Below are 21320 nucleotides of genomic sequence, written 5' to 3' on the forward strand. Positions count from 1 at the left end.
TTGAGTGATCGGATTTAAATACGTCTCAAAAACATTTCATAAGGACATTAAAACTAGATCTTTTTACGATCGGATAGCTATCCAATCAGAGAAAACGCATGAAATGACCAAGTGTATGAAGATTCTGATATATCACTGTATTTTGTTTATGAAGATCCAGCAGTCAATAAGATAAGACTTATTCATAACTTAAGGATACCCTTGTCTATTTACAGTAACAAAATTATCAGAGATGATTCTTACCAAGGTATCCTGATGAAAAGACATATATTATTAGTAGATGTGGTCCCATAGCAATAAAGTTTTATGTAAATCATGCATTAGATTTGAATGTTAAAAGGGAAATCTTAATTGGTCATCCAGCTTTACAATATTATTACATTTATAATAATAAATAATATGCTTTAATCCCAAGTTATAAAATACAATGCACCGATTAATCTTAAGGATGCAATAAGCCAGTGGTTCTCAAACTGGGGGCCGCTTGATGGTGCCAGGGGGGCACCATCTAACCTAACCCTAAGTTTTATGACATTTATCATGAATTCTGTGTAATTAAACCTAAAAAAAAATTAAAATACTAACCAACAGCAATACTTTGTATAATTTAATATGTTTTATTTACTTAAAATTTTGCGGTTTACAACACATTTGTCATACATTTTCTATGGCGGGGGCCGCAAAGGAATGCACTGTACACAAGGGGAGCCACACGTTGAAAAGTTTGAGAACCACTGCAATAAGCAATATGAATCAAAATATGAATCAATTTTTAGATCAGGTGAATGTCATTTTTTTTTTTTGCTGTGTGCTACATACAGAACACACAGATATTATGCTGAATAGTATGGCCATATTGCTAAACCAGTTGGACCAGCATAAACCAGCCTGGAAACTCATACTGCTTTGATCAGCAGAGTAAACAAATACTGACACACACATGCACTATGAACACAAACATATTTTTCTCAAGCACACATACATTTCTTAAGGGAAATTACCAAGGTTTATCTGAAGCAGAAGTCTGCCTCTCCTTAACTCCAGAGTGATGTAGTCGCCCTGTTGACCCTCGCCGTGCAAAATCACCCCTTCACTCTCTGACGTTTTAAACTTCAGGGCAATCACGTCCTTCAAAATCTTCATCTTCTTCATTTTGAAGCGGTAAGAGATCACCCCCTGCCCATCAAAATTAATCACATCTGCCCCTGTTGACAACCACAAGACAGAAAAGAAGAACGAATATCAGCATCCCAGAGGTGACTGGGTGTCATGCTCATTTTTGGTTAAATGATGGTTTGAGCGACTGTTCTCCAGATTGCTTAGACGAAAGCATAGAAGTTCACAGATAAACTGCAGCTGGGATCAGGTGATAAACTACAAGGAGGGGGCAGAAAATTGCAGCTGGCTATTACCTGCTGACAAAGCCTTTCTGTTTATTGCACAGAGTGGAAGGATTTTAGATCCCTGAATGCTACATACCGGAAGTTATGAATGTAAATTTATTGTCGTGGTTTCATCTCTATCTCTGACACTGTATAACCTTTGGATATATCATGCAAACTCACAGTTCACCCGAGGGCTTTCGAGCGCCTCGCAAATCGTCAGACCATTTATTCTTTGCATTAGCAGGTAATTATACGAAAAGATCTACAGCTGGGAAATAAAAAATACGGACGTCATTAGGTTTCTTTCAGCTAATATGTTTCTATGTGTTTATTCTCTTGGTTTATTTTAAGATTAATGCTGTTTCATCTGAGCTTAATTAAAACGTAAATGATGATGTTGATTTTGCATTAAGTGGAATCCAGACTGTGTGAACTTTTAACAAAAGGTGATTGGTATAAGAGCAATAAAAGAACATCATTAAAATAAATTATTTAAATATAAAATATAAAAAATGCTTTGTGAAACTAATAAAACATAACATTCATCTAAGCTCTGAGGTCTACAAAAACACAGCAGCATTAGTTCAACCTTTCAACCTGTTACGATATTAGGCTTTTCACTATACGGTTATTGTAAAAAAAAAAAAAAAAGGCCCACCACTACAATATATTTTGTGATATAGCAATTTTATTAGTTTTTTCTGATCCTTTGCACTGTTGAGAATACACTCGATTTTGTTGCAGATGTTACAATGACAATAAAAAATGTATTTATTCGTATCTATTGCAATTTTTTTTAAATAAACAATATATGCATCAAATTCATCTTAAGTATTGATTATTTTGTTTCATTCTTTTTTGGCAAGACAAGAGTATGGTACCGAGCCCCTAAGTTGACATTGGAGTAAAAAAAGTTTAGTTTCATGTGCTCACATGATAGATTCACGTGCGCACGCGAAACTAAACTTTATTTAATTTTTGCTCCATGTCTCCTTAGGGGCTCAGTAGTATGGAGGTATGAAGAGAGTTTGTAACCATTGTGGCACTTCTTAGGGGCAGTTCACATTTTCACTTTCCTCCTTTTTCCAACGTGCTTTCCAAAACGTTTCCATTCCGTAAAGTATTTAACTATTTAACTATTTCCTGGCTGCGGCACCGACATGCCTGGTGTCAAGGCCACATCCCTCTCTATTTGAGTGAGCTTGCCGTGCATCTACATTCAAATTAAAGTAGTTGTGCGTGTAAAAGACGCGAAATGTGAACCACCTCTGGGTTCACACCAGACGCGAGTTCAACGATTTGCATGAGTCGATTACATACAAAGTCAATGCAAAGACGCGATCAGAAGTGTCCTCGCGTTGGGCGATGTGAATGACGCGATATGGGTGGCGCGTTTGTGGCGAAAACATGCGCCATTAGCCACAAATGTGTCTTTGACAATATTTGAGCGAAAAAATTTGCATGACACAAAGTTAAATCACGCAAGTAATCTAGAGCGAGTAACGCGATGCCCGGCGTTTGGTGTGTATGTACACTGTAAAAAAAATTCCGTAGAAATTGCAGCTGGGTTGCCGGTCACTTACCGTAGATTTAAATTTATGTGTTTTACTTGCAACATTTTGTTCAAAGTTAAATGAACATTAAACATTTACAAGTCTTTGTCTTTACAGAGCAAAACAAAAAAAACAGCATCAAGCAAAACATTCTGGGAAACAAAATCTGAAGCAAAAAACAGAAAAAGGTTGATGATGATTTCTGGTTCCCAGAATGCTTTGCATGAGGCTGTTATTGTATAGTTTTATTCTGTAAAGATAAAGACTTGTTAATATTTAAAATTAATTTAACTTTAAACAAACTCTTGCCAGTAAATAACATAAATTTAAATCTACGGTAAATTACCGGCAACCCAGCTGCAATAACATTGTTATTTTTACGGAATTTTTTTACAGTGTAGCATTAAGGCAGTTTTAACAATACCGGTACAGTGTGACCCACCACTGTCACTAATTTGGTGTTAATTATATAGACCCACAACTTGAATGACGACACAAACAGCGTAATTGTTCTACGAGTACAATGTGTGTAAGAGTACAATTTGACATGTGCAACATCACCAAGGGACCCCCGTAATACTGTATGTAGCCCAGCTGTGCATGTGTGTTTTTGTCTAGAGTACTGTCTGCATATAAAATTAATTCTATTCTCTCCATGCACTCTGCTGGGGACTGATTACTACACTAATGCATGAGATTGTGTGCTGTGTCTGGCCACTCGCTCCACCAGTCCTCTACCGTCTCTCTCTCTCTCTCTCCTTCCATTGCCAATCCCCTTCACCTCCATCACGAATGCATTCATCCGTTCTCGCCCGATCAACAAGGTCAGAGCACTGCATCCATTTTCATTCTGCGCTTCATCTCTACTGCAGGTCTTGCTTATCTAACTCCTATTCTTTCCCTCTCTGCTGCTGGAGAAGGGCTTTCGGTTCCTTCAGTGCACATCTTATTTATTTTTGCTCGGAGTCAGTACATTTCCTTGTATGAATAGGAAAACGGTTGTGGGAAAAATGCCAAAAAAGCATGTTGTTATTGTTTAATATCTACCCTGCTGGAAATTCCAGCACGTGGCTTTGATTTTAAACATGGTACACTCTTAAAAATAAAAGCGTTCTTCTTAAAAATGTCATAGAAGAACCTTTTTTTGGTTCCTCAAAGAACCATGTCCTTCATACATTTAATAATCAGAAGAACTTTTTCACCTTAAAGAACCTTTTTTGCAACAGAAAAGTTCTTCAGATGTTAAAGGTGCTTTAAAGAACCGTTTGGACAGAAAAGGTTCTTCTATGGCATCGTATGGCACCTTTATTTCTAAGTGTGTAGCTGGATTAGAGCTGTTCCATGATGGGCATTAGATGGTTCATGCCGGATAATAGGTCATCTTTGTTTATTCAGAGCATAGACAGTATGCTTAATGAGTGTCTGTGTATTGCATACGAAACCTGAAAGTACTTTCTAGATCTAGCTTTATTAGCTGTCTAAACTGTAAAAGATTGCAGCCTTAATTTTTAGGCTGTGCAAGTTCTTTTTAAACTTACTTTTTAAATTCTAACCAGTTATGAGTTGCCATCACTTATAAAAAAATGTTGAAATTGCTTAATTTCATATTAAAGATGCAATTTGTAATTATGCGCCGCTAGATGGTGCCAGATCAAATCAATAACAATGATGTTGTTTAATGGCGCTCTGAAGCAGCGTAGAGTTACTGTATGGGATTTGTAGTCTGTAGCCTCTTATGGAACGGCTGAAATTCCACAAGGGGGCGCATTTGTTCCTCAGACGTTGCACAATAAACATGACATCCGAATATATTCATTATAAATCATGAATGAAAAGTGAGATTCGAACGAATGTCTGTTAGTGAACTTATTGTATACACTATTTATATCGTAATTCGGTCAGAAACGTCAAGATTGTGAGATGAACAAATCGTTTTGGATTAAAAGGCTTGGATATTCCATTTCCTTGGACTTTTGGGGATTTATGAACAATTTGTTTTGGACAATTTCACCGAAGCGGATAAAGGAAAGATTTTGAAGGTAAGTAAATATCCTAAATCGGCGCCGCCCGGTTCAGGTAACTAACAACTAGATTACAGTTTTATGACTGCTAAAAATCATATTATGCTTTCTGTGTGCCCTTAATGGAATCCCGAAAGTCTAAGCTTTACAACGATGTGCCGCATGACCGTATATTTTGAAGATTTAATGCTTCAAAGTTACAATGACGTAATGCAGCCTCACGTGCAGGGGGGGGGGGGGTGTGCCGTGTACGGCACAGTGTTCCTTATCAGGTAACTCAACCGCTGATGGGCATCAATCAGACCCGAACGAGAAATCACGTTGATGGATAAGGTAATCAAGTCTTATAAATGTTGCGTTTGATGACATCGTTTATTTCATTATGTAAGTTTATATGTGATGTTCAAAACGAAATTGTTAGTCATAGTATTAGTCCAAATTCGATGGTTAACACAGCACAGAATAAAGTTTTCAACTTACAATCTACAATGATTTTTCACATAATGTATTGACAGTACAAATCTTATTTTAAGATTAAGTGTCTTAAACTTCTTTAACTCTGTGGACCCTGTACCGGGTCCAGAATTATCTTATTTTGACTTAATATAAAATATTCCTTTAATTTTTAATGGTCTGTCATGGACCCAGTACCACATATGATATACTGTTTGAAAGCTTGGAGTCTCTACTTTCTGCAGATATGCATCACTTTGAGATATGTTTTACTGTAAGAAAGTTATTTACACTTAATTTACACTATCACCCCCCGACAATTTATTATATGATTTAATATTCACATATTTCATATTTTTCAAGTATGACAAACATGGGCAAGTCTTATATCAAATGAAAGCTCTCATTCTCAGGAATACATCGTTATTTTTGCTCTATTATTAACACATATCCAACAATCCTCGAATGAATAATAAGGTAAAAAATTGTCTTTTATAAACATATGGGAAACTTGAGTGTGAACTGCCTCAGATAGCACATATAGCCACAAATGATACACCATCTTTTATCTTAGGTCCTACTCTAAACAATGAGTCCATTCACAGCATTTTCTTTGGTTGTGTGCATAATTAATCCCTTGCTATTTTTTATATGTGCAAAACAAAAAATTTATATTTATATGAAAAATGTATTTTCGCACCCTTCAGTAAAATAAGAATATCTTTTGAATGCGACATGCTAAAGAGTTCATTCTTTTTTTGGGTGTTTACTGTCTGCTGCTGGTAACAACCAGAACTGTCTGCAGTCAGCTAGAGCACACAGAACCAGAGTTATACACTATCAAAGAAGTATTTACAACATAAAAAGGAAAATTTGGTGTTTTATCATATGAAAAACAACATAAATAACAATATTTGTCACAAACAGCAGCTTTTTATGTAACTTCAAAGGGTTTTCTGCAAAATGATATAAAGATATTGCATTTATTCCACTGTATGTGGTTATGGGAGCACTTCAAATGTTTTTAGGCAGAAATTTTATACAAAAAGGGTATTATTCCTCCCATCAGTTGGAGTAAAATAACTTTTGCATTTATTATGATAGAGAAAAAATTCCTTTTTCCCCTGTAAGCTGGCAATTGCTGGAATCAAACAAAACTGTCTGCAGGTTTCGTTACCACTCAGGGCCAGAGTTATACACTTTTAAATACAGACTTTAGAAAAAAAAACATCAAAAAGCGCCTATTTATTTTTGTGTTTATTAGAGGACTGACAACACATACAACCATGTTGAGCACTTTTAACAGTGTTTTATGTAATTTCAAAGGGTTTCCTGTAAAATGATACCAAACTTTTGTATGTGCATGATAAGCTTTTGAAATTGGGTAGGCCAAATCCAGGTGGAAATCCCCAAAATAGCTTCAGAGTGTAAGAGTTTAAATGACCATTTATATTGCTGTACAATACCTTTTGATGTGCATATCGTCCGCGGGAAGACGCACTGATTACAATCTACACACTAATGTTGTGATCAATATAATAGCATACGTTTTTTGAAGGGTTACGAATCAAAACAACTCACCCATCGCGTAAAACACAAGCAGGATCAGAATCTCGGTCTAGTTAAATGTTGTCGTGAAGCTCTCTGCATCCAGATAATGCAACAACAAATTGATCCTCTCTCGTTTTGTTCCAAACTCTTCTTGGGTCGTTTGGTTGGCCCGTATGCTTACGGGAGCTGTCTTTGCAGACACAATGAGCGGCAGACGGTAAAAAGTAATCCATAAGTCCATAAGCAAGCGCGTAGCCCGACAGGCGCTAACGCATAGTTCCGCATTTGTCCAGGACACTGGCTCGCTGCGTCCGAAAACTCAAGGCAGTGACTTGTTGCCTCGCTGCCTCATGAGGCCATGACTTTGGAGGCATGAACGCAGCTCAGAGAAAGGCTTTCAGACGCACTTCAAAGGCAGCGTGTTTGAAATATAAACAGAGAGCGCCTTTGTGATAACTAATCACATATTTGAAAACTACAATACTAATTTCTCGCTAGAAATTCAATTAAAATGTGTAAAAAGTGAAAATATACATTTATTTACACTAAATTGGTGCTCCAGTCGCTTCCTTGGCCGCCCTTTGATTTTTTTGAAATCGACCACTGTTGTCATGTGGTTTTACGTCAGTAAAGGCGGTGACAAAGGGTCACATGGATATTAACGTCATTGACAGGAGACTACACTGCCCTGTGTCAATGTTTTGAATGGCAATTTTCTCACGATTTACAAGTAGTTGAAAACATTACAGATATTGATAGTAATCAGCTGGACAAAATATATAACACTGGCCTAGTGGTTTTTGGACATTTTACTGCAAATATTTTACAAATTGCACCTTTAAAGAGATAGTTTACCCAAACATTATGTCATAATTTAAAAACCATCATGTTGTTGAACACAAAAGAAGATATTTTAATAAATGATGGTCAGCACACAGTAGAAAGACTTTCACAGTATTTGTTTATCCTACTATGGGAGTCAATGGGTACCGTGAAATTATCATTTATCAAAATATCTGCTTCTGTGTTCAACGAAAGAACGAAACTCATACATTTTTGGGTGAACTATACCTTTAAAGTAACATAAAAACATATGTTGATATAACTTATTGATCACATAATTTTTTTACATTGCATATTTATTGTATTATTATTATTTATATTTAGTGCTGGGCAAAGATTAATCGCGATTAATCGCATACAAAATAAAAGTGCATTTTTGCCTAATATATGTGTGTTTACTGTGTGTAATTATTATGTATATTTAAACACATACATAATTGCAGAACATTTTTATTTATATATCCATTTTTATTGTTAATATATAATTTAGAATATATAAAAATATAAATAAATAAATAAATATAAATATAAATATACAAATATATATATGTATTTATATATACATAATAATTACAAACAGCAAAGACTCATTATGCAAAAAATCACTTTAATTTTGTATGCGAATAATCACGATTAATCATTGCCAAGCACTATTATTATTATTATTATTATTATTATCATCATTAGTAGTAGTAGTAGTAGTTTTGCAGGAAGTTAACTTAATATTCATGAGCAGCACTGTATACTTTACTTGAGTTAAGTCTGTGAAATTGTTTGTACTTATTACTTTTGGGTGAGCTGAAATCCTGAGCCCATAAACATTTTCTACAGTCTATTATTAAAATATAATGCCGGAAAAACACACGTAAATAAGCTCAAAGATAACTTCTATGGTCACTTTACACATCAGTCTCCTCCTCATCTAAGTAGGGCAGACCAGCTTGACCACCCTTGGTTAATTGCTGGTTCAAAATTTTCAGCAGGGTGTACAAGCACTGTTTATCAATTCCTCCCTAAGCTCTTTAAATCAACAGTTTGGAGGATGTGTTTGATCTTTATCACCCTCGCTGATCACCAGCACAAGATGAGTATGGGATATGAGCCCTGAGGAAATGTAGATGAGACCCTTTCTGACAGGAAAATCAGCACAGTCAATTTCCACAGCCTGCTTAGCTCTTTCCTCTGAAGATAATAGTTTAAGAAATAACACATATCTACAGCTAAAAGGCTTTATTCATAAATGTCACAAACACATTTGGTAGAGATAGAGGGAGGTATATTTACATTATCACTTTAACTGCAGTATAAAATCTCAAGGAACATCATGGTTAAATAGAAAATTGATACAATATGCACATATAAGGACTGGAACATTTTAAAATGAGAAAATAAATGAATTAGCACAGGCAATTCTTTCAGACTTGTAATTTAATTACATAACTGTAATTAGAAAACTCGGTGTGATGCTCCTCAACCAAATGTATGAGGATGTTAATTGAAATTTGTTGTCAAGATTAATTTTGCAACACTTCATATGAGGAAAATGATGAATGCGTCATTGGAAGCAAAAATAGAAGATGTTGATATTTTATAAATGTCATTATTTCATTTCTAGTAAATTTATAATATAATCAAAGGCTTAGACTGAAATTAAAAATGATACAAATTATTCCACTGGTGGAATGGCTAATGTTATTAATTAATAAATGTTTCCTATAGGTGACGCTCATCTTATCAGCCACATTCACATTACGTGATGTTTTTTAACTCACTGCAGACATCTTCATCAAAAAGCAATGTTGTTTAAATCTATAATTAGCAAAAACTGATTCCTGACACAGTACAAACACTGTCAGAAAAATGGTTCCTAGATAAAAAAAGGTCCTAATATGTACCTTTGAGGTATTAATATGCATTATTTGGTACCGATATGTACCCCTAATGTACTAATGTGAATGTTTAGCTGCAAATGTGTACTTTTTGAAAAATAATGGTTGCACTAAACGTGGTTCACTGGCTCGTAAGTGCCATATACAGTAGCACCTTTGTAGCACTTGTGTAGAACCATATTGTGCACTGTAGAACCATAAGTGGTCCTAGTGGTGCTATATTACCACTTATGGTTCTTCATAGGTACTATATAGGTGCTATATAGCATTAACTCTTTCCCCGCCATTGACGAGTTAACTCGTCAATTAAAGGCGGAGTGCACAATGTTTGAAAGCCAATGTTGATATTTGAAATCACCCAAACATGCCCCTACCCCAAAATAATCTGGACCTTCTTTTGATAGACCCGCCCCACACATACGCAACCCCAGCAAGGATGTCGTTTAGTAGACATTAGGGCTGGGTATCGATTCAGATTTTCCAGATCGATTCAATTTTGATTCACAAACTGTCAAATCGATTCGATTTCGATTCTCGATTCAATTTTCGATTCCAAGTGGGTAATTATTAAAATCGATGAAACACCTGAAACCGCCATTTTAAGCACTGAATTAATGAATGACAGGCTTGCCTCTCGCTCCTTGGTAACCTCGCGCAAAGCAAAAAATAGGGTGACATCTAGTGAAGAAGACTAGTAATTCGATTAACGTTAATCTTTCGTTCAATGTTTGCAGAAATAAATATGAAAGAAAAAAATCGATTCTGCTCTTTGAGATTAATCGAAAAATCGAAAATTTGCCCAGCCCTAGTAGACACGCCCCTTACTGCTGATTGGCTACAAGTGTGTTTTGGTAGTCGGCCCGGCTCCCTTTCCCAAAGAGTTTTTCAAACATTGTGCACTCCACCTTTAAGAGAAAACGCTTCCCTGCCAATGACGAGTTTTTACAGCAAACCATATTTCCGCTATTATCCACCAGGTGGTGCTCTTACCCAACTTATAAAACCAGGAATTAACCCCTTAGGCCAAAATAGTAAAAAAACTCTGTGTATGTTTTGATGATCGATCTGAATCTGATCCCTTGCAAAAGTCCTTCACAAAAATGCAATTATCTTAGCTTTTTGCTTAGTTTGGAATTTTTGAAGAAACCTACCCAAATTTGAGAGGTGATATAAAGAGAACAAATGAAGATACTGTAGGATGAAATGTTTTTGTTGTTGTTTTAAAGCATTGGGTATGGCAACTTTTTCAAAAAACGCTGGCAGGAAAAGCGTTAAAAAGGTTCCCCTATGATTAGGAGCTTTTAGCTATTTTTAGCACAATTTTTTTGTGAATGATACCATCCCAGGAACAGCGAGGGATCAAATTCTGACAATTTTTATGTGTACTGTATGAAAATCTTTAAACAACATGGCTGAACCTGTGACTGTATCATCAGCTCTGGGAAAAATTACCATGCATGTGTAACAACCATCCCACATTAATCCTACATACTGGCTGCAGCAGCATTATGTATAATACATGATTTTACACTACATAGCTCTCGCTCTTTGCTCATTACCCAGAACAGCATGCTGGCATACTAGTGGATATCTGTGAAAATCATGAAAACTTGGATTGCTGTGTATATGAAATTGATAGCTGACCTTGATTTTCAAAATAGGTTGAGTCAGCCAATTTCTTTTAATTGTACTGGGAACCTTTTGAATATATATATTGCAATCTTGTGGAGCATATAAATCAACCGGTGATACTAAAAAGCCTAGAATCGCTTTCCCTCTGTATGACAATATACTCTGGAAAGATAAAACTGTCGATTTTTATAGTGAGGTTAGGAAATGTGCCAGCTATAATAAAGACCAGCCTACATTAAATGTTGAACTGCGCAGTTGTTAAGATGCAAATCATCAGATGCCAAGATCATATAAACTGCCTCTAAACAGCAGATGATGTTTATCTCATAAAATAAGTGTTGTTGGATGGTTTCTATCAGGAATGTGGGGGTGCAGAAGTGAACTTACAGTAAGGGCATCCGTAGATCTCGAACCTGAGGCCGATCCGACCCTCCTCGCTCCAGTCTAAAGGAATGATGCGCAGGTATCGGGCCACAATAGGGTTTTGCATGTCATGCCGAACCACGCTCTCTGTATTGGAGTTACCTGTAAATGCCTGCATGACAGGTGCAAAAAAAATGCATCAAATGTCATTGTTTATGTTATCTCATAACGTCCTCTATGAAAAATGTATTGTGCATTAGGGCTGCACAAAATAAATTCTAGGGCTGGGATGATGAATCATGTTTCATGCTTATAATGCCTGTGTGATATCGATTCTGAATCCCAAAGGCGACAGTTTTTTCGTTTATTATGGCTCTTTGATCAGTAGGAAGTCCTATATTCTTTATTATCATGAAAATACCTGAAAAGGTTTAATGAACAGCGATAACAATATGCTTTTAGGCATTTCACAGCACTGCGTGTTTAAATGATACTTCTTCTGTGGCGCATATTAACTTTCTGCACAAGAGCGCCCCCCTGACTTTTGGATGTAGCAGCATTTCACCGTAATTCATTGAGACGGATAGCAAGCAGAATCGCATGATTTATCGTCCCAGCCCTATGAAAAACCAATTGGGATTACAATTACAGGTGAAAAAATTACATAATTACCAAAAGTTTAAATTACAGTTGTACATTTGTGGTAATTTCTGTGCATTTCCGCAGTATGTTTGGGCACCAAGTTGACGTATCCTGTAGCCATTCGTTTTGGAATTTTACTAACAACATAACTCCCATAATTATTTGTTATGTAGATTATTTTAATTAATTTTGGATGTTTAGAATTAACCAAGGCCAAGCAGCTGCTTCACAGAAAGGTATAAAACTTTTCAAAACTACAATGTAAAGTCTATTTATCATCAATAATAACCACAATAACAATATCAAGTTAAATAATAATCAATTATGTTTTTTTGTAATAATTGTGCAGCCTTATTGTGCTTAAATAACTGATTAATACAAAACAATTCTGGTTCTTTAATTTCATTGGACGAACAGCACACACTGCTGATATTTCTTACAGCAGCACTGGACAGTAATACACAGTGCAATGTAGTACAGGGGTTTTCAAACTTTTTGTGTGTGTGGACCACTATTTGTAATCAAGAATTTTCACGGACCACCTCATAATACTCATAATAAAATATGTCTACACAAAGTCCTGAATTTATCTGCACTTCTAAATAGGCTTACTAGCACTTAAACTATAACTGGTCATCACATCAGTACAACAGATTCTTAAAACATATTCTTAAAAAATATATATTTTTTAATAAAATATATTCTTTTATATTTTATTTTGCCTTTACACGGACCACCTGCAGTACCCTCACGGACCACAGTTTGGGAATGGCCGATGTAGTACATTACAGCTCAGTACAATATAACAGCATGATAATAGCTTAAATATTGTTTTAAGTATTAATAAATTATGTACTTTGCATTAACAGCATATGCATTTTGCAGAAATTTTAATACAGAGTAATTTATAATGCATTCACGCTATACATTTTATAAATATATGTGTATTCCCAGGAAACCAACCCACAACCTCTGAGTTGCTAGCGCTCTACTACTTTACAAATCGAGCTATATAAACAATTGTATTTAATACTCTTGTTTCTTTTGTACAGTATGCTATAATGTTCTGGATTGGTCAGATTAAATCTTGTATCTGAACAAGCGCGGGTTCAAGAGATCTAAGACCTCTCCAGTGCTCCATCTCAGAAGCAGTAGAGCATAATATTGATATAAAAAAGGAAGCTGGACTCAGATTCCATGGACCTATGGTTTACATTCTGGTGTCACACAGAGCAAGAAATTGATGCAGTCTCATTCAACGGTGGACAACCTCAGTTACAAGAGAGACCATGTGGGATTGGAGATAAGAAGCTCAAGACCACCAAGCTGAAATGATGCGGATTACTCAACCCCCCCCCCTCCAAAAAAACACAACACTATTAGATGGACTTTATTGTATAACTGTTTTTTTTTTTTTGTTGAGAAGAACACGGTGAACATGTCAATACTTGACGTCGTGTATGGTGGTCTTAATGTTTTAAGTGCTGATTACTGTTCTCTGTAGTGGCTGACTGGGGAGAGTTCAGTGAATATTGTACAGAGAAACAATGAGTTATTTTGAGGTTTCAAGTGACAGTGCAGAGGGAAGTTGCTAAAATTCATGGGGCTGTGGATATAGTCCCTCTCCTGGGCACAATGCATGGCTCCACCTTAGAGCTACCCAGGGGTACTTAAACAGCTTGAAGGAGAACCTGCTTGGAAAGATTTTGATTTCTGTAATTCAAAGTAATAAAAAAGTGTGAGTGAAGTCAAATGTATGTGGATGACACTAATGTGTTTGCATACAGTACATACATTTTTTACTTATAGGATATACATTGGACGAGCTCAGATGCAAAAGCTGCTAAATGCCACCTTCCTGTCAAAAATGAGATAATGATGTTTACCGAACAAGCTTGACATGTATTATTTCATTAAATATCATCAAATACTTTCGATTTAAATCCACGTAATCCTGGCCTTAATCAGCAGTCCTGTACGTGCACAAAGAAAAATGAAATGAACAGTGGTAAGTGTACATCATGGGGATTTTTTAATAGACGGTTTACAGAATATATTAGGATATTGACATTGTTTTGTGCCTTTAGTGTCTGAGTAATTTTTTAGAAGAGGGTTTTGTAGCAAAAGACATTTTTGTCAATTTAATTAAATATAATTGAAATAAATAACGTGACATTTGGGAAAAAATGCATGGCATTTAAATTACTAAAATGATTTTTCTCATTTTAATGGACTTTAATGGACCCCAATACTTAACAGTTTTAATGCAGTTTAAAATTGCAGTTTCAAAAGACTCTAAACGATCCCAAACGAGGCATAAGGGTCTTATCTAGCGGAACCATTGTCATTTTTGGCAAGAAAAATAAAAAATAAGCACTTTTATACCACAATTTCTCTTCTTCCTCCAGTCCTGTGATGCGCCAGCGCGACCTCATGTAATACATCACGTCAAGCGGTCACGGATGACGTATACAAACTACGCCCCAGTGTTTACAAGTGTAGAGAAAGAGGACCGTTCCGATGTTTTTGTATGCGGAATGATACTAATTAATGTCTTTGTGTCAGTTTATTGTTCAAAATGGTCTGCAAATGTGCATTTTATATACGTGACCTTTCGATGTCATTACCCAATTATGTGAGGTCGCGCTGGCGTGTCACATTTCTTGCCAAAAATGACAACAGTTGGCTAGTTAAGACCCTTATGCCTCGTTTGAGATCGTTTAGAGTTCTTTGAAACTGAAATTTTAAACTGCATTAAAACTGATAAAGGTAGGGTAACACATTTTGAAAAATGCTAACGGTAGCCGCCTAGCAATGAAATCCCGATCCCACCCTCAAGTCAAATCGCTCTCCAAAGTCACGCCTCTTTCCAAACACATGAACACGCACAGATCAGACGGTCACGTCTCATGTCTCATTCACCAGTGAGAGAACTTTGCCGTACAAAGTGAATAACACTTCCAAAATAACCAACATAAACAACTGGTTTACATCAGAATTAGTTTAAGCACACGTTCGGTTTTGTAGACGTAGTAACTATATCGTTATGCTCAATACAAACATATCGCGTAACTACCTTACCAAAATAAACAGTGCAACGACCCTTTCAGACTCCTTGCCTCCTGCAGCTGTTTGCATCTCATGGTAAAGCAGTAAAGTTACCGATGTTAATTTGGATTTTTGCTCTTGCTGATCCAAGCAGTTTTTGCTGTTGTTGTTATAAAAGATGCATTTAGTTTTGTTGCTCCTGTGTAGGTTGTCAATTCAGCAGAAAAGTTTGCTGTTCTAGCTGTTTACAGACAGAACGCACGTGAACGCGCCGATGACGTATGGTGTCTGCGTGGACTCGCTGCGCAGTGGGAATTCAAATTACACTTACGTATGAGGGACATAAAAGGAAACGTCCGTTCGGACCGAAATCTATGATTTGTTGAACATTTTTTGGTCCTACGCCTTTCACAGATGACATAAATTTTTACAGATACATTTAAACAACTTAACACAGTGATTGCTATCAGGATGTGAGGAGACTTTTAACCAGAATAACTAAAAATGTTTCAGGATCAAATCTGTTACCCTACCTTTAAGTGTTGGAGTCCATTAAAATGAGAAAAATCCTGAAATGTTTTCCTCAAAAACACATATCAACATATTGGATGACATGGTGCTGAGTAAATTATCTGGATTTTTTTTAAAGAAAATGGACCAATTCCTTAACAGCAAAAGAGCGCACATGCTACAATATTTGATTGACAGGACAGCTTCCTTTGTGGTTGCCTAGCAATATAAAAAGCACACTGCTGTTAATCAAAGTGACCATAAAAGGCAGTGTGGCGCCACTTGAGTTTCCAAGCATTTCAAATGCGTCTGGTGTGATTGGCCGCTTAAAGCGGCCATTCCCAAACTGTGGTCCGCGGACCACTAGTGGTCCGTGAGGGTACTGCATGTGGTCCGTGTAAAGGCAAAATAAGAATAAGTATATTTTAAGAATATGTATATAGACCGTTTCAGCAGAAACAACATAAACAAGCGGCTGTCGCGGTCCGCACGTAACTTCCGGTAAACTCCGTTAAGAATAAATAACAACAAAGTTCTTTAAACATAGTTTATTTATATAACAAGCAAAAAAAACAACACATAGATTACCTAGGAAACCAAAACATTTGTTATTTTCGACGAGGCATTCGTTCAAGAGATCAGTTTAGTAACTAGTCAGACCATTAAAAAAACGAAACCGGAAGTAAGGTTCGGATCCAGACGTGTATCACGTGCGTCTGATGAAACCGTCTATAAATAATATTGATATAAATTTTAAATTAAATTGTCAAGTTATTGTGTGATTACCAAAATAGGCCAGTGGCGCTCGGCCGTGACATTCAAGTTCAGTGCCGTACAAAATGGATCGGTGTATGAATATGTGGCAGCCGTTTTGTGCAGTAAACTTTCTTTTAATAAACCTGTTGTACTGATGTGATGATCAGTTATAGTTTTAGTGCTAGTAAGCCTATTTAGAGGTGCATATTAATTCAGGATTTTGTATAGACATATTTTATAATGAGTATTATGAGGTGGTCCGCGAAAATTCCTAATTACAAATAGTGGTCCACACACACAAAAAGTTTGAAAACCCCTGGCTTAGAGGGTTTTGCACCTGAGCTGTTCATTTTATTTATGTAAATCTGAGTAATAAATACACATTTTTGGATTGGTAGTTTAGGTGTACTGATGGGACCAAATAGAATAATCACCCTTATTGGACCCGTTATCAAAGGACCCAAAACATTTACATTCGTCCTTCTACGACAACAGGGCTGACTATGTTTTAGTCTTCACAAAATGTATTTGGCCTCAAAGATGATATAATTAACATCTTAATTGTCAGTTGACCCAATTTTTACATCCATCCTGTTCAGAAAAGCTGATTAATATGCATAAATCTGCCTTTCTTCCCCCCGACCTCTTTCAGGCGAAAAGTTCTGAATTCACCACTGGATGACTCAATTCTGTCACAGTTAATTTCAGCTTCACACCTTAAACAGTCAGCGAGTGTGTAATTAGTTGGCCAAATGTGAAGTCACCCTGAGAGCTTTGTTGCCTGGCATGTTGTTTAATCAAGCACCTTCACAATTTAAAGCACAAAGGCCTGACGGAGATAGAGGAGCTTTTTTCATTAGCCGAAGAGTCTGGGTTTAGGCAGGAAGCCAGCTGTAACTATCATAAGCTCCACATTCACCGCTTTCCCGTGGTATAATTAAAGTTGCTTTTACTTATTTCGTGACGAAGCTCAAGAGACTCCTGGGTCTCTTCTCTCTTCAATAACTTTGACCCACCATTCGCCCTCTGAACATTTCTAACCATGTGAAGCTTGAACTTTTCTGTAGGAGATATCAGCCTAGGAAACAAACAGCCGGGACAACAAATTAAGGTACAAGAACAACGCATAGGCAACTCAACGTAGCAGTGGTTGACCTTGAATCAGCAATCAACTACCCAAGAGCTCTAACCATCATAAAAGTGCTGTGTGAAACATGCTGATGATTGTTTTTCATGCCTGGTTGAAAACCGCTTGTCCACACTAGAACTTTTAGAGCGACAATTGTGTGTGGGTAGCAATACTTCAAACCAAACACTAGTAAATTGTTGGATGCGTGCAGAAATAAACAAACAAAGCAGACTATTGTGCATCGCATGCTTTTATCATTATCTTTAGTTTAACGGCCGTCTTCCAGGACAATTTAAAATATTGCCTTTGTATAAGAGGAGATACGCCGTAGATGCCTGCCGAATAAAACATTAAGCTCTTGTAGCTGTTGCTTTAGCTGTTTTATGGGGCCATCCTTTTGCTCTTTCCCGAACTCTAGTGCTTATGTAATATTTGACTGTAAGGATGGGGAACCTGAAAATATTTCCTGGTGCAATTTCATATAGAAAATCTTCTGAGCAATCCATTAAAGCAAAGAACACGACCAAAGCAATCTGAGAAGGTCCTAAATCAAAATTAAAGTGAGTCATGCAGCTGTCGCACATTGTGATCCAACGCATTAATCTGTCCGAGGTTCATATTACATTTTGGATGTCTAATTATTATGCAAATACATGCGCAGAATTTGTTGCGGCCTCAACTGACAAATTAACTTTGGTCAAGTTGTAATAAATAAATAAATACCATGCCAGAATGTGTAACGGGACAGAATTGTAGCAGGATTGAAAACTGACCATAAATATTTTAAAATTAGGAATGTGCACAAATGATTGAATATTCAATCTGCAATAATAATTAATAGAAAAAAAATGTATGCTCATTTAATGCTTTTTCCCTTCACCTGTACTGTCTTTTAAAGACTTTAATGTAAAATATACCTGAAAATAAATAACATACTGTATGGCAACAGCAAACAGCATTTGTGCCTTGAATGCTTAAAAAAACATCCACATTTCTGAAATGTACTAAATATATCTGCTGCTTTTAACAGTTTATGGTTTCTTTTACAAGTACTTTCAACATCATGCGGTGAACCAGTATGACTGGTTAAAAACCACATTTCACTTACAGTAAGTGCAGAGTAAGTACTGAGTTTTTTCAAAGTGAACATTCGAGATTCATTGTAAAGACAGAAACATTTAGAAGGGCTGCATAATTGCAGCTTTGCCTAAATGATTTATAGACATTTAAATGCTCTTTTCTGTAGAGTCACAACCGCATTTCATGGCATAATCGACGGGAGATAGACCGATGGAACACGATGCAAACCGAGTGAAGGCAAAATGCGATCTAGTATTTAAGAAACCATTATCCTCCAACTGAGAGCATTTGGCACCTTCTTACTTTCCCCGCCACTTGGGACCTTCTTTGACGGATGAGGTGAAGACAGCTTCTCTCTCTGAGGCCGAGAGCAGAGCTGAATCAGTCAAAATGGCAGCGGTACTCATATGTGTGAAGGGTCGACAGGGGCAGCCAATTCAATGACACTCCGAATCTTCGTACTTTGGCGACAAGAGACTCATTCAAGGGTAGAGTTAAAGGACGTCTGAGGGGAAAACCTGACAAGTGGAAATAAGCCTTCTTCATTTCACAGTGTAAGCAGGGTAAAGCTTTGCTAAAGAGGGAACTAAGAGTGGACAAGATGGAAAATTGGAAAGGAAAGCCTGGTGTTGGTCACTGTGTGTTACATATTTAACACATATTTAGAGCTATGTAAGAAGCTACTATTTAAAAGAGATATGCACACTAAAAATGCTAGGTGGTTTTAACCCATTGCTGGGTCAAATATAAACCTAATGGCTGGGTTTGTCTCTTTTTGACCTAACGCTGGGTTGAAATAAAAAACAGCACTTTTTTAAAAAGTTGGACAACGTGTTCACGGTAGAGCATTGGGTTAGCAACGCATAGTTATGGGTTTCAAATCCCTGGAGTACAAATGGTACAGGATAGCTTCAATGCACTGTAAGTTGCTTTGAATACATTTGTCTACCAAATGCATAAAAGTTTAAAGGCAGGCACTGTTTAATTTTTGGTAGCCCGAAATGAATATAAGTAGCCCCAATAAAAAATACATTGTTAAATGTAGAATATCCATGTAAGCCAACTATTCCTGCCCATCCCCAGCTAACAATATTTAGCTAACACTCAAACATATTTTCCTTCTCACATATTTAAGTTACTAACTGAAGAAAGAAACGCTAAAACAATGTTAGTCTATGAGGTAAAAACAAAATGAAGTTATTTTTTAAATGACTTGAGTTCGCTTTTTTGCTGAGCAGTGAGCACAAGAGCAAGCAGGTGCTCATGAAGAGCGAAGCCGGGAGAAGCGCGTGCAGAGGGTCGCGCGCATATCAGACGTGCACATTAAAGGATGGGTTTAATTATGCTTTCACTTCTTTTCCTGACAGTTTCACTTGTTACGTGAGGATAATGACTGACAAGAGGACGCTGAATTACATACATATAATTACCTAACTAAATCTGAGACAATGCAAAAACATTAAAATATTATTTTCTCCCAAAGGTAGCCCGACGGGCAGGATAGAGATACATTTAAGTAGCCGACAGGAATTCACAATAGCCCCGGGACGTCTGGCTAGCGATTTTGCGAGCCCTGAATATGCTTATTTTCCATCTCCCCTAGAGTTAAACATTTGATTTTTATAGTTTTGGAATACATTCAGCCGATCTCCGGGTATGGCGGTACAACTTTTAGCATAGCTTAGCATAATCCATTGAATCTGATTAGACCATTAGCATCGCGCTGCAGGATGCAGCAGTCGAAATAGTCCCCTTAGTATCTTTCAATAGCAGGGGACAGTTTTTGGCACTGTGTAATATCATTGCGCCTCCTGCAGCCATGGTACGTCAGCAAAGTCCTTGATTATTATGCCAGATTGAGAGTAAAGTTCCTAGCCATATGTGCCTAGAAAATCGCAACTTTTCATTTTCCGTCTGTCTAAGTACACGATGTAACTACAGAAGGGTCAAGTTTTAAATAGGAAAATATCGAAACTCTTTGGTTATTTTTGAGCGCGATGCTAATGGTCTAATCAGATTAAATGGATTATGCTAAGCTATGCTAAAAGTGGTACCGCCAGACCCAAAGATCGGCTGAATGGATTCCAAAACGGTAAAAATCTAATGTTTCACTCTAGGGGAGCTGGAAAATTAGCATATTTTTAAGTAAAGAAAAAAGAAAAACAGATGATTTTTTGTAGACAGCTGCTTGTATTGCACTATTCGGAATTATTTAGACTAATGTTCCCTGATGAGATCAGATGAATTTGTGTTTTATAGATGTACCATTTCAGTTGAACACATCTGGTTTTCTAAAGAGAAACTGCCTACTGTTTATCGTCTAATAAGGGGCCTGAGAAATCTAATTTATCTGGATAGACCACTACCTGTGGTCCAAGTCTGTGTTTTTTTCTTTTCCCTAGTGCTTCTCATTTATTTTGACCTTTGCCAAATACCATAACTAAAAGCTAACTTTTCATTGTGCT

At 36.7% G+C, this 21320-nt stretch overlaps 1 protein-coding gene across 1 annotated transcript in view; it reads right to left on the reverse strand.

Annotated features, from left to right (window-relative positions):
- Positions 1-21320, reverse strand: part of cntnap2a (contactin associated protein 2a) — a 431066-nt gene that overhangs the window by 204561 nt on the left and 205185 nt on the right. Inside the window, exons 4-5 of the mRNA XM_065258074.1 lie at positions 11715-11862; positions 1002-1205 (exon numbers count right to left, since the gene is read on the reverse strand). Of these exons, the coding sequence (XP_065114146.1) occupies positions 1002-1205; positions 11715-11862 (352 nt within the window). The remainder of the gene's footprint in view (positions 1-1001; positions 1206-11714; positions 11863-21320) is intronic.

The sequence above is a fragment of the Paramisgurnus dabryanus genome, chromosome 22 (assembly GCF_030506205.2).
Source record: "Paramisgurnus dabryanus chromosome 22, PD_genome_1.1, whole genome shotgun sequence".
Classification (NCBI taxonomy): domain Eukaryota; kingdom Metazoa; phylum Chordata; class Actinopteri; order Cypriniformes; family Cobitidae; genus Paramisgurnus; species Paramisgurnus dabryanus.